At 33.7% G+C, this 15,174-nt stretch overlaps 1 protein-coding gene across 7 annotated transcripts in view; it reads right to left on the bottom strand.

The window, feature by feature from the left end:
• The window catches only part of FGF14 (fibroblast growth factor 14), a 565,286-nt gene continuing 550,112 nt past the window's right edge, over window positions 1-15,174 (bottom strand). For all 7 annotated transcript variants that reach the window (XM_025044986.1, XM_025044987.1, XM_025044988.1 and 4 more), the window contains 2 exons: window positions 4,153-4,351; window positions 1-2,096 (listed from right to left, as the gene is read on the bottom strand). In XM_025044986.1, the coding sequence (XP_024900754.1) occupies window positions 1,960-2,096; window positions 4,153-4,351 (336 nt within the window). In that variant the 3' untranslated portion in view covers window positions 1-1,959. The remainder of the gene's footprint in view (window positions 2,097-4,152; window positions 4,352-15,174) is intronic.

The following is a 15,174-nucleotide window of genomic DNA, read 5'->3' as shown; positions in this document are numbered from 1 at the left end:
TTATGCTAATTTTTTATTTATTAAAATGGAATCCAATATGAAATGAAATCCAAAATGAAATAAGCATAAACAGTTAAATTTATACTAAATCTTTAATGAGCTAAGCAGGCCAATATTTTAAAATGCTGGGCAAGGGCTGTCATGGAGACTTAGAAAAGCAGTGACAAAATAATTTCCCAGTAAATACAGTGCAGGGAGGGGATGACAACTGGGTCATCCTTCCACATGGAAATAATAACAAGAGGCCAGTATATTGATCCCACATATAGTTTTCTATAAATGAGGTTCAGTTTGGTCTCAAGTAACTCTTCTTAGGACAAAACATTGAATTTTATTAAGTATACACAGAGTTAACAAATATATTTCCAAACAATTTAGTATTAAACATTTTGAAACTCTTTATATCCAATATTGAACATTTTGTATGGTTTCTTCGCTGTGTAGTCAACTATTCATGGCCTTTCTTGGTAGGTGTCTTCCCTAAACTCCAAGTTATTGAAAAAGAAATTTAAAAAGCAAATAAAACAAAAGCAAATCAGTCGAATGGACCAAAAACCTGATGTTTGAACATGTTGGTTTGCCTTTACTTTTATCTAGAATAATTCAACAGACTGCCTTCTGAGATCATGGCAAGGCACCTCTACTCCAGCCATTAGGTGACCTGGGCCCATGAAGCTGAGTTAGAGGTATGGACTGGTGAAATACACAGTACCTGACTCAGCATGCTGAGCTCAAAAAAATATTTTTTCCTAATGTGTCCAGTTTAAAAACTTGTCATTAAACACCAAAAATATTAAAGTCTAATTTATAACTAAGGTTTGCATTGCTGCTGCAGAAAAGAACACAACAGCCGCCTTGCCCATGCTCTGCTGAGTATGAGTGGAACACAGCCAAAACCAGGGATGGCATTGAGTTCCGTTCATTAAAAACAGGAAGGATTATATCTGAAATGGATTTAGGTAGCGCAACTCTTGTAGGTTGTAATTATTGATTTTTTTTTTCTTTTTTCCAAATAATGAGGATTAGTAGATGAAAAATGAACCTTAATCAGGCCTACAAGGCCTACAGAGTTCTTAGGACCCACTTTCTCAAAAACCAGTGGGTCTTGCTCGCTGGGCAAGGCAAATGTTACCATTACCAGTAAGCTTGTGATATGTATAAAACACACACACACAAAGAAACTAGAGGGGATGTCAAACACATATCGTAGAGAATGTCCCACGGACTGTGTTTGACCCATTTCTCACCCCAGCAACGCCAACCTCAGGAGCACAGTATCTGCTACTGACTAGAGCATATATGTGTGTTTAATTGATAGTGTGAGCCGGAGACAACACTCTTAATCTTTATAGATGCGATTTGTAATAATAGGTTTAGAAGGCTTCCTGATTCCCTGATCACTCTCCAAATTACGCCAACTGCAACGTTTAAGATTTAGAGGAACACAATCCCTGCGAAAGGTCACAGACAGTGGAGCGAGCAGCCCTGTAAAAACGGGAAGAAGGGAAATCTGTAATAGCACAGGTTTACAGCTTCTAACTAGAAATTACTCAGTAGTATTTGTGTGCTACAAAATTGAACTTAAACACATGGATTTCGCTGAAACAGGACTCAAAAAGGATTATGGGTAGCTGTCAGCAGGCAAGGTATCGAGTGTACTTGTGAAGTATGTCATTCACATGAAGTGTCACGGTCACAGAAAAGATATTAAAAAGGCATTCCATATCTGGTAGGGCATTCCATGGTCTGAGTTTAGCTGGTTATCCAGGTGTCTTCTTATTGTGGGGGGTGCAACAGGTTGAGATTTATCCACTTGCAACCAAGAAGTTCAAGACAGCAAAGAGCAAGCATCCGCTTACTTCCAGCTGCTCCTCAGCCACGGGAGCAGAAAAGTCTGGCAAGGATAAATCACTCAACTGTGCTCAGGATGAGTAAGTCACAACACCTGTGAGGATCTGGCTATGTTGTCTTACTTTTGTTGACTGGTTTGCCTCCATTCATTATTGCAGACGCACTTGTGCTTTTACTTGGCGTCACCCCGGCCTTGGGGACCGTTTCTCCAACGTCATGCAAAGATGGTTCTCGGTACATGGCAACTATTGGCAGGAAGGTGTGAAGAAAGGCGGAAAAGGAAACATTACCTGATTAGGTTCAAGCATCAATACACGCACAGACCTCAGCAGTTTGCTCAGTCCTGTTTACCCTAAGGTAAAGCAATCACGTTGAGAAGAAGTCCTGTTTTAAAGCAGTAATTCTCCGTCCTCAAACGGAAGACATTACTTTCTTCACATTCTCTGTGTGGAGTTTGCACATTCTCTCTATGTCTGCGTAGGTTTTCTCCAGGGACTAGTGTTTGCAAGTGAATGTGAGTTTCCTCTCACATCCCAAAGATGTGCACAATAGGTGAATTGGTGTGCCTCAATTGTCTCAGTCTGAGTGAATGTAGGCGTGGGTGTGAGTGTGCCCTGTGATAGAAGGGTATCCTGGCCGAGGAAGAGTCCTACCTTGTGCCCTGAGCTGCAGGGAAAGGCTCCTGCCACCTGCAACCCTGAGCTAGAATAAGTGGGTTTGAAAATAATTCTCTTACTCATTTTTATTAATCTTTCTTAAGTGTATGTATAACCTACATTTATTTCAATGTTTAATATTAGAAATGTTTAGAGTCTTTATTTAGAAGTTCAGTGATACTTATGAGGCCAGAAATATGCCATAGGAACATAACTCTTGCTAATATCAGTTAGCCTATGGTAAAATTAATTTCGTTAAATGTTTCATTTAAAGTTGCAGTTTCCAAGAATCTATTGCTGATGTTAAGTGAGGACTTACTGTATTGTACGAAGAGATGTGTTTAGTTGGAACCTACCATAGGCATTCTCCATGTTCAAGATGGTAGAGTTTTACCTTTTGCATCAATGCATAATGTGAGTTTTCAGTGGCACACATATTTGAAAGTGCATGTGTACATCAGACCTATATTAAAGGACTTGTCAATGTAGTAAAACGGATTAATCCAAATCCTTGAAGCACTTTCCAATCCCTCTTTCCAATCCCTCACTCCAACTACTAATTTAATTGGGAGACAATAACATTGGAACATTAACCTTGATTGAAGTTATGTAAGAGATACAAATGTTCCAGAGCATCAATAATTAATCAAGTACCGAATTTGTCCTAACATTTCCAGTGATATAATTTATATCCTGTGTGGGTCTTGAAAGTTAGAAATTAATTTTCTCTATCAATTACATTATGTGATAACCTCTGTCATTATAACACCTTCTTCTTTGTTTTTAAAAGTACTTTGCTAATTATTTAAAAATACTGTTTCTTCCTCATATTATATACATACACATAACACACACATTACGTACAACAGTTCAGTGTGCAATTGAAATACCAAGTAATATTACACCACACTTTTAGAGTATCAGATATTTCCTGTTGGGTATATTAAATTGCTAACTTCCACATTTCGCTTCAGTTAAGAGACATAAAGGCCCTGTCCGTTTTCATTACATTTATGCAGCTAAGAGATAAGGTTTTAGAAATTTAGTCAATTCTTAATTGTCTATATTTAAAACAAAAATTAATGTAAAGAGACAAAGCAAGGTGACAATAAATAAATCAAGATTTCTTTATTGACTTAGTTTTTAAATTTTTTTCTTGCATTTGAATATTGATGAGTTCAATGGTCTCAAAATTCATTTGAAAGAATAAGGCCAAATCATAGAGGTGTTATTTTGGAAGGCCAGGAAACCTCTCTAATTTCTTATTTATGCTTTATCATATAATGCATAATAATTCACTCATATTTCAGACTCCTATGTAATTTTTCCTTTCCTAGATAGGCCCTGGTCATTAATTGTTTGGGTTTCAATGACTTACTGTCATTTTATGTATTCTGTATATGTATATACACGCACACATATATAAATATATGTACTCACTAATATGCCTGTATACATATATACGGTGAAGTATACAAATCTTAAATGCACAACTTAAGTAGATACCTATGCAACAAATACCCACATCCAGATAAAGAATATATCTACCATTACATGAGGGTTCCTTGCATCCATGGTAGAGTTATCACTGTGAAAAATAAATGTGTAATAAATCTGATAAAGATAATGCACACATAACACTCACCTTCCAATGGCTTGGGTAGAAAATGAGCTGCTGGTTTGGTTTTCTTTACTCTATTTCCTTTCATAACTTGCCCTTCCTTATTCAATCCCAAAAACCAGGCTCTACCAGATTCTTGTTGTCTGTACAGCATAGATGAGTAGATTACATAATAGTTTTCAAAAACAGATTCTTTAAACTTGCATTCAGGGGTAAAAAGTTCCTGTAGAGGGAAAAGGAAGAAAAGAAAGTTAGAAGAAGGAATGTGGTTTCTCTTTCATCCTTCAGAAGCTCATCCACCATGAGATGACCAGATGTACCTCTTCTTGCATGCACTTTTTTCTATATACAACGAATAGAGAATAATCTGTTATTATTGGGAATATATGTATAGCAAAAGTATAGTTGTTTTTCAATAAGAAAATAGAACACATGAACAAACTCAAAACTGCTTTTTTTAAACAGAAAACAATTCAACCAGGGTATAACAAAAAAGAGCACAATAAAGTAACATATATTCACAGTAAACAAAACAACCAAAAAATGCATTTAAGGTATTTGCTAACCTGTTTTCGATATTTCCATAGGATTAATTATATGATACCTTAACAGCTGCCAGCTGTTTATTAGATCACTGATATTATAGACTGATACGTTTTTACCTACAAAGAGACAAATTGAAACCTCAAACTAAAACCGTGACAATCAGTTGACATACGGGAGCTGAGGCCAGGTGTTGTTAGCTGTTCATAGTGACAGAGCTGAAAATAATGACATAATTCCATGGTTTGGAGCCCCACTGGAACTCTTGAAGAGAAATAGCAAAAGCTGCCCTGACTGAGATCACCCAGCATTTTTGGAAAGAGTACAGTGAGTTAAAAGCAACGACTCTCAATGCCATGATCTACATTGATTGATAAGTAGCACGATGTTTTGGTACTTTATAATTATCCTTAATAACACATATATTCATAGATGACTTTTACATACTTCTACAATTTAACCTACAAAGACATTTCTGATAGACCTTTATTAAAGTTAATTTAAGAATTCAATCTTCCTAGTTACAGACCATGGAAATCACTTAACTGGTTTTTATGGTTATTTAAAATAGGCTAAATATTGTGATGTTTTATATACATGAAATGTATATAAATAATATTTTTTTAAAAGAGTTGTTTTCTATACACATTCTAAAAAATAACACATCTTTTAAAGTATAAAAAAATAAAACTTTTAAGAATTAAATTTATATTAACTATAAGGAATGTGACATTATTGCCTGTAGAAACTTTCTTTCAGTATTTCTCATGAGAATGTGAATTATCAAATGGTTTCTCTTGCAGAATATAATTTATTCAGAATGCCCCATAACTTTAACTAATTCACTGAAAAGCTAATAGTTTCCCAAAGGAAACAGGTTTTGTTAATGGCAGATGCTATTCATGACAAAGATGACATACAGTGATTAATTCGATGATTTTAAAATAGCCAAAAGACAGTCTGCCTCCTCCCAAAGGAATTTATGTAGACAGTGCTACCTCAAGTTTGAGTAAGATCCCATCAAAATAAATGTTTCCTTCCGCTAAATTCTATTTTTGCAAATATCCTATTAGTTTTCTCATTAATAATTAACAGTCTCACTGAGTCAATCGCCAGACCATGCCTCATAGGAAAGACTGATAAAAACATGCTTGTTCAGACATTTGTGGTGAGGAAAATAACATAGAATGCTGCAAATTTGGCTTATCCTCAAATGACTAAGAAATATAACATATTGGTTGAAAGTGCACCTTCTAGGATAAACAGCTGAGACTTTGGCATGTCACTCATTTTTTAATTGAGATAGTCCAAGGCATCCAAGCATATTATTTATTAGTTAAAATCTATCTCAAAACCAGCTGGGAGTGGGGTTGGTAAAAGCTGACCCAAACTGAGATTACTCAGGGGTCAGAGGAGCTGACACCTGGCTTCTAACACCTCAGGTCTCTGCCCAGAGCCTGGTTCACTTTATTGATAGCATCATTAGTGACTGATGTTTACTTAGAGAAAACAGGGCCTCCAGCTTTGGAAATGCAGGTCCATAAGGAAACGCAGGTCCATAAGCCAACTTTTATTCTCATCTGATCCCCGCTACTATAATGTAAGAAACATGGAAGACACTACTTGCATTACCATCAGCAACTTAGGACTGTATCATCTCCACTTTAGGTTTACTCAGTTGAATGTGAAAGAGAATGAAGATCTTAATGTGGAAAAAGTCACTTATTTTCAGAGTATACCTTAAGGACATCTGACACTAAGTCTTTTTACATAAAATGTTTGCATCTTAGGATTCTAAGGAAATCAATTCCACATCCCCTTTCTGTGAGCTGTGCCAGTGACTTCACAAATAGGTGATTCTTTCTGTCTTCTGCAATGAGAATTATTGCTTTCAGTTACTTGTGATGGTAGAGACAGGTTGGTACATTTTCACTCTTTATTCTTGGTTAAATAATTAATGTGCACACGCATACTATAATCAAAGGTACTACTGTCTAATATATTTTGCTATACTTTTCTATACTTTTCAAGAATTAAACTGCTCATCAAATATTGGAGCCCAAAAGAATCCCTGCGTTCCCAGAAGAACTGATAAAACTAATGAAAGTTAAGATTACTGTGGGAGAGGGGGAAAGAGGGAGGTAGATGGAGTAAAAGGAGTCAAATATGTGGTGACAGAAAGAAAGCTCAATATGGGAGGTGAACACATAATGTAAATATATATATATATATATGCGCCTTACTGTTAAAATGTACAGCTGAAACTTATAGGACTTCGTTAACTAATGTCACCATAAAAATTTAATTAATTAATTTATAAATAAATAAATAATGAAAAAAAAGATTAGTTACTATTTATTTGGTTTCATAAGGAACAGATATACTTTCAATATGTAAATGAGAGGCAGTGGAGTAGAAGACTATAAACACCAGCTGTGGAACCAGGACCCCCTGGGTTCAAATCTGGCCCATTCCTTACCAACTGTGCGTCTTTGGAGAAATTACTTAATCTCTGGCCCTCAGTTTCCTCTTCTCTAAAATGGGTACTAAATCATAGGATAATAGAGTGGCTGGGAGGATTAAGTGAATTAATACATGTTATATATTTTGAAGAGAACCTGGCATATAGTAAACAATCAAACTTATTCTAAAAAACATTCCCCATTTCTTAAAGTCTAAAATATACCCTGTATCAGTTATTTCAATTCTAGCAATATTTCAGCAAACCAAATTTGGCTAAATTAGTCAATTTACTAATTTATCTAAATTAATAAATTAGCCAGTGAGCACAATTTGTATACCAAATATGGTGCTGAGTATCAGGTATACCAAAATGAAAATATTCAAAATGAACAAGGTTCTTCACTGGAAGAATTTGGTTAAAATTCATGTGCTTAAAAAATGACACTACAATGTAATATTTGCCATCGTAGATTTACCTTCAAAATATTAGAGGGATTATAGATAGAATAAATGGTATTGTGAAAGACAATGGTGGGAAGTGCCATGGTACATTTGGAGAACTATAATTAGTCCATTACTGAACTTTATGGGGGCAGAAGTGGATAGGAGGGTGGGTTGCAGAAATGTGATAAAGGGTTTTAGATGTGCCGATTAACAGGTTAAATTTCTTATAAGCAAGAGGTAGATATGTAGGATTCATAAATAAGCAAGGGCATAAGGGCATAGCCTGATTAGTATAATAAATACAAATCTGTTGTTAATTTGGAGGATAGTTTTGAGAAGTTAGTATATGTATCACTTACATACTGACGTGTTGAAGCCTGAACTCTTGCGAAATGCACTTGAAAATTGTAGAACATGTGTATGTGTGTGCTAACTTTAGTATTAACATAATAATCCATGATGCATAAAGAAGAGAAATACCACGAGAATTATGACACATTATTAAATTGAGTTCTGAACTTCCTGGTAGCCAAGACAAAAAGAGAAAAGCTATATGCTATAAAATTTATTGACGAGAAAAAAATCTTTTCTTTTTTCTTGGCACTTCCTCTCAAGGAAAAAGGGACATTAACCAACATAAACAAAAATGCTCTTAATAGCAGTTGTACAGTTAATAAAGTCATAATTTTGTGTTTGAGTCCTACAATATGCTTTAGGGAGATAGATTCAGTGAAAAGTCCCATAGGTAGGACTTGAAATAATTATAATTGATGAAATTTCCAGGGATCATGCACCCAGCAGGGGCCAGAAACTCACATGTCTATACTGGCCGGGCAGATACAAGAGTGAAGAAGCAAGCTGGGGTAATCATAGTACTGTTATGAGTATAAATGCCCCCTTACTCAGGCTCAGTGCTGAACAGACAGAGAGAATAGTAGAAAGGATGGTAAAAGGAGCAGTTGTTCTTTACATGGTTCTCATGTGAAAATAAAACCTTAGATCTTTAGTAGATCTGATTTTTCAAAGGAAGTAAGAAATCCAGGTTTCTAGATAAAATTTCCTTTTAATAGTAGCAAATATTTCTTAGTTCTTGCTTTTGTTTTTCTGTATAGCATGGACCAGGGAGATGAGATGGGGCCCACAAACCTCCAGTTTGCAACCTCCAATGTAGAGTGGAAAGAGAAGTATAAAGAAAGAAGGAATCCCAGGTGGCTTATCGACGCGGCCCTAGCCTCACTTACAGTTTTTATACATTTGAGTAATATGATGATTGCGCCAGTGAAACACTCTAACCAGGTAGTGATAATATGAGAATGCTTATTTAAATTTAAGCTTAAATATAAACTCTCTGAAACTGCCATAAAGAAATAGATAAGAAGTTTAATGTGTCTTTTTCTCATCTTGCCTGGCTATATTTAGAACCAGCAACACCACTACAACAAAATCAACAGTTGAGTTCCAGTAGAAGCTTAAATATTAATTTGTATCCTTGCCAAACTAAATCATGAAACCATAGAATAGAAAAACACAACAATTAAACAAAAATTTCATATTTTCTTTTGTGTTGTGGTTGTTTTTGAAATGAAAGCACCATCTGTGGTGTACTTACTATCTTAACAGTAGCAGCAGGATTCCTCTTCTAAGAGAAATGTCTTTGTTTAGGAAAATACCCTGATGAGCCACTTGCATGTACACAGCTAAGCTTCTGGATTAAGGATGAAAGGAGAGAGTGGAGGGAAGAGAGGGCCCAAGTTCCATAATTTATAACCAAGGAATTAGCCATAAACCCAGATAATTTAGCATAACTGTCACCTAAGAACTAACAGTGACCTTGAGAATCTATCTTAGTGGTTGTCAAATTACAGTTTTTGCCTACAAAGTTCATGCTACAAAGTTCAGAGGTGAGTTGTTGAGACAGAGATTGTGCGGCCAGCAAAGCCTGTAATGGTGCTATATGATTCTTTGCCAAAAAATTTTTGCCAAGCCTGATGTAAAGTAAATTCTGAGGGCTTTCCAACACAGGTAATTGGGAGAGGGGTTTTTAATCTAATTTCAAAATTCCTAGTGAGCTAACTATTCTCAAATTAAACTTAGATTGTACTTATTTTCATGTATACATACGTATACGATTTGAATCAGTTTCATGCCTGGAAAAGCCTTATTGTGTGTTATAAGCCTGTGCTTCCCATACGAATATGCAAGTTGTATCCCACAAATTCCCATTTAGGTAGTTACTGTATCATCTTTAATGTTATCTATGACTAAATGGAAATTATGTTTGGTTAATAACTGCAAGTTCGCCTGGCACCAGCACCAGCACAAGTACCACCACCACCACTGTTTCAAAGGGAAACACATAAACAGGTATTCCAGACATATTTACAGCATTTATTAGAATACAAGGTAATTCCAAAATAGAGAGGATATAGAAGTAATATTAGATATATAGTATCAAATAGCACAAAATACATCCATAATAAGTAAGTTATTAGTATTTTATTAACTTCTATATTCCAGAGTCATCAAAAAGTCAGTCTCCTTTCATCAACAGAGCAGTAAGGAACCTGACCCTGGACTTCTAGATATTCCTTCCCAGCCTTAAACTGAGAAGAGGAGGAAGCCACAATTCCAAGTTCTTACTTGGAAAATAATAACAAATCACAAAGATTTCCTGCAAATATCAAATAAGATAATAGAGGTGCTTAATGATTTGTAAACTATAAATTAAGTTGTAAACTATAGCTATATTTATAAACCATAAATTAAGTCAAAAAGTACAACTCAAATATTAATTATTCTCATGACCAGGGCAGTAGTTAATTATTTTTTCTTAACAAGTTTCAACTTAATTAGATATATCTTTAGGTGAGAATCCCAATGATCCATTTAAACTGTATTCTCAGCTTTTATTATCGTCCCTTCTTTTTGGAGATGTAGTCTACTAGAGTTTATCATGAAGTCAGCAGAGATTGATCCCACTTCCCTTCATCTTTTATAGTTTTTTAAATCAATTATATTCTTTAATGATATTGTTCTGACACTACTTATTTCCTTAAAAAATGCAGAGCATTCTTAAAATTACATATAAAGGAACGAATATTCTGACCTTTCAGATTTTATAGTTATAAACTTTGAAATAAAAAATAATTTGTACTTAAAAATGCAGTAGAAAATATAGTTGACTAATGCATTTTACTTATCTGAAATTCCACATAATCAAATATTTATAATATTGGGCTGTAATGCCCACAGGGAGAAAAAATATGGTATGATAAATTGTGTGTATACTTCAAACTAATGTATTATTATATATGTGTTTAAGAGACAGCTTTTATTTAATTATGGGACCCAGTGATTTTACAGATATTCTCAGCAACAAAGCAGTTTTTATAGCACTTCTGTTTATAGGACTAGAAGCTGTTACTTTAATAGTTTTCTAGGGAAACAAAATTTTAAATAAAGACTTTTTTGCCAATAAATATATTATTTAACATTTAGAGATGTTACATAAATATAAATACACACTTAAGATATCTTTAGACATATTATTTTACATATTAAAATGTATTTTTAGATTGTATTTAATTATTTTTATGACTTATTGACATGGTTTTTAAGAACTGTGGCAAGAATATTATTTATTATATAATTAAATATTAAATAATTAATTTAATTTATTAATATAAAGATGTATTTTATATACTTTAATATATACCATATATACACAGACATGTATATATATAATATTTAAATATACATAATTTATTCAGGGACCAATACCAACTTCTTCACCTGGTCACTTGTAGAGATGCAGAATCCCAAGCTCCATCCCTGACCTACTGAATCAGAATTTGCATTTTAACAAAACCCTAGGTGATTTGTACACACATTAGAGCTTGGGAAGCATTGTCCCTTGTTCCTATTACCATACAGAATGAATTAATAAATGATCACAAAATTTTAGGAAATATCAACAAATTAGTATTATCCATAAGCTTACTACCTTTTCTCGACAATTGTATAAAGTTTATTAAAGACACTGGAAACAAACAAAAATGAAGTGTAAAGTCTTTACAGCACAACTTTAAGAAATTTTAAAATTATAAATAAAAACACATGACAACTGGCTTTATAATGTTAAATGTATTTTCTCTAGAATATAGGTATGTATAAATTCCTAAAATAATAGTGCTTGTAACATGAATAGATGGCACCCGTGCTATAAATGTTAGCAAGAAATATCATAAAATAAATACGCTTAAATTATTGCTACAACCATATACCATCTTCACACATTTGTCAGTGCTCAACAGTGAATATCTCAAAATAATAATAATAATAATAATAAATAATAATTAATAACAACAATAATAATAATGTTAATAACTATAGCTAACACTTAAATCGTACATACTTTTGAACCAGACACTATTTTAAGCACTTCACATAATCAATTAATTTATTTCTTACTATAATCCTATGACCCTATAATTGTATGAGATTGGTATTATTATTCTCATTTTAGAAATGAAGAAACAGCACAGATGAGTTTGTGTAACTTGACCAAGGTACATTTATTTACATCAAGATAAATATATTTAACTATTTCTACTCATTTCTCATATTTTTCATATTATTTAATTGAAAGGATTTATATTTAGATATGTGATCAATTGCAAAAGTGGCCCAAATTATTCACCCTTCCTTGAATCAATGCCTTTTAGTGTGTAATTTGATGTGTCTTAACCACTATGAAGTAAAGGGGCGGGTGGAAAGGTTTGACAAGCACTTGTGCAATGGGGTTTGCCCTAACTCTGCCTCCACCTCTACCATGAGAGCATACCTGGGCTACCCTTGCTGGAGAAGAGACACAGGTGGAGCAAAGCCAAGATGACCCAATCTAAACTAGCCTATTTTCCGACATGTGATCGATCCTGCCATGGTCTAAACAGCCAGTCCACCTGACTCTGGATGCACAAACAAGATGAGTTTACAATTATATGCCACATCAGCTTTTGTGGTTGTTTGTTACATAGAATCAAAAAGGCAATTGCTAACTGACAGAGATAATTACTAATTCAATTGAATTATTCATTGAACTAAAACAGAAAATATGTAACTTATAGTGTTGCTCTTTATATCTATACCCACATATGGAAAACAATAGAGATGAAAAACAGTAATGAATGATATATGCTATCATACCTACATAGGTGATACATCTCTTAGAATACAATTGTTAAGAGGGACACATATATTCTTCAGTGTTTTAAAAAAAAGAAACAAGAAAATATATAAGTACTCTAAATTAATCTCTTCTCCCTTCGTTCAAACTGTATGTACCTTTTTCCCCCTTAATCAATTAAAGAAATATTGAACAAAACACATTGGGTTGGTTGCATCTGTTGCCAACCATTCCCCAGGAAAACATAACTAACCATTTTCATAAATTCTCTAGGGAAAGGTTGGAATGAGATAAAGGTGTCATAGCAGGTAGTGTTATGAGTAAAAACTGAGCTCTCAGATCAAATGTGTTCTGGTGTTTTGTTACATATCAGCTTCCCAATAGTATACAAATTAATATTATTATGCTAATAATATTAATTTATATTTCCAATATACGTAGGGTTATATGTTAACTGTATAGAGCTTTGTTTAAAAGGAAAATATAAAACTGATAGTGCTAGTACTTCTTTATGTGAAAGAAATCAGACCAAAAGTATGTAATAAAATCCAGAAAAAGTGCTGCCATGAGTTTTAAAAATTTTTTTGGATGATCCAAGTGAATAATGTCATCAGATAACACATGAACACAGTGATATACAGAGTTTCTTGATCTGACAAATACTCAGAAGCTTCATCAAAGTAGAGATTAGTGATGTCTCAAAGTTAAACTGCCCTCATAACCCCATCCTCGATTTTAAGGGTTTTTCAGATTGTTAGTGATTTTTACTTTTGTTATAGAACAAAAATCACATTAAATCAAATTTACATATACCAAACATAAGAGTGTCAGTAAATATTTGAACAGTTTAGAAATGAGGCTATCTCATTCAAAAGATAAAAAAAAATATGTTACATAGTCTTCATCACAGTACTACTTAAACAATGGCCCAGAAACCTGTTCCCCTCTACAAATTACCCATTTTCTGTCTGCAATGAAACAATTACAGAAGTTGAGCAAAAACATTTAAAAACTCCTATAGCAATTTAAAAATATTTTTACATGTGTTAAATATAAAAATAGAAACTCTGGGGTTTTACTTTGTATTTTCGAAAGTACTTTTTTAGTAATTTAATTTTATTATAATTTTTGAAATTATCTGTCTGCAAAAAATTGGAAACAAAAAAATACTGTCCTTCACCATAAATAGTCAAGGGAACACAGATCTATTATATACGGATGTGAATTAAAAGAAAACTAAAGTGAGAATTAGTAATTATTGACATTTCCTTAATTACCAATGGAAACTAGTCACAATGCTAAATGCTTTACATGCATCATCTCATTTTATTCCTCTTGGCAATCTATGATGTTAAAGTTAAGTATCTCGATGAGAGTTTACATAGCTAGTAAGTGGCAGAGCGGCTTTTTCATCTCAGACTGTCTGAATCTATAGCCTGGACTCTAAATCACTTGTTATCCCACTGGTTGACCCAATATAGTTCTAAAAGGGAATCAAAGAGAAGAATGTGGCTTGACAATAGCCAGGGCAACCACAAGAGAAATTAAATAGTTCCAGGAAAAAAAATTTCTGCTTCAATGAATGACCGTTAAGAAAGAAGTTAAAAAGATTATCAACTCCATTTAAATGAATTATTTAAAAAATTATCAGTCTTAGTGTTACTATTTTATTCCTTAATCTTATCTCATTAAATTTCCTTAATATCACCTGAGTGTTGAGTTTGGAATAGGACTTGACCTGGTGTGATGGTCTACGTGGTCTAGCTCTGTCAGACATTACATGTACCAGAAATAGAAGAAAGAGTTACAAAGGGATATCATTTAAAAAATCAGTGCATAATTAAAGATTCCAAAGCACTTTTTTGGGGAAAAAACAAAAACAAAAACAACAAAACCTATGTTCCAATACTCAGGGTATTAATGGTGGCGGTGACAGCGGGAGTGGGTGTGAAGTTCGACAAAGATAATCCTGAATGAAACAAGCGCTGCAAAAATATTCAGTTCTCCTATATCCAACTAGACAAAGATATTATCACATATGCTAGCAAATGTTTTCAATTAATTTCATAGAATTTTCTTTTTAGCCAAAACAAAAGCAGAATTTGTTCTGCAAAATTTAAATTTTGTAGTTCACGTAATTAGAATAGATTGATTCAGTATCTTGCCATGTCCTACCCAAACTTAGTCTGGTTGCTTTATCCTCCTTTATCAATGTTTTCTTTTAGCTCCCAGTACTCCTCAGCCCATGTTATCTTAAGTAACTGAATATAAAATGACAAATATTTGGCTGTGACTGTAACTCTGCTAGATTCTGTGATTGAACACGTACTTGTTTCATCAGCTTTTTCTTCCACTTAACGCTTTGAAGTGTATTTTAATATTATTCCTACAACTTCTGCATGTTTCTCTCC

Source organism: Pteropus alecto, unplaced genomic scaffold (assembly GCF_000325575.1).
Source record: "Pteropus alecto unplaced genomic scaffold, ASM32557v1 scaffold13, whole genome shotgun sequence".
NCBI lineage: Eukaryota > Metazoa > Chordata > Mammalia > Chiroptera > Pteropodidae > Pteropus > Pteropus alecto.
The sequence above is the reverse complement of the archived record's forward strand: the minus strand, read 5'-3'. Positions and strand labels throughout refer to the sequence as shown.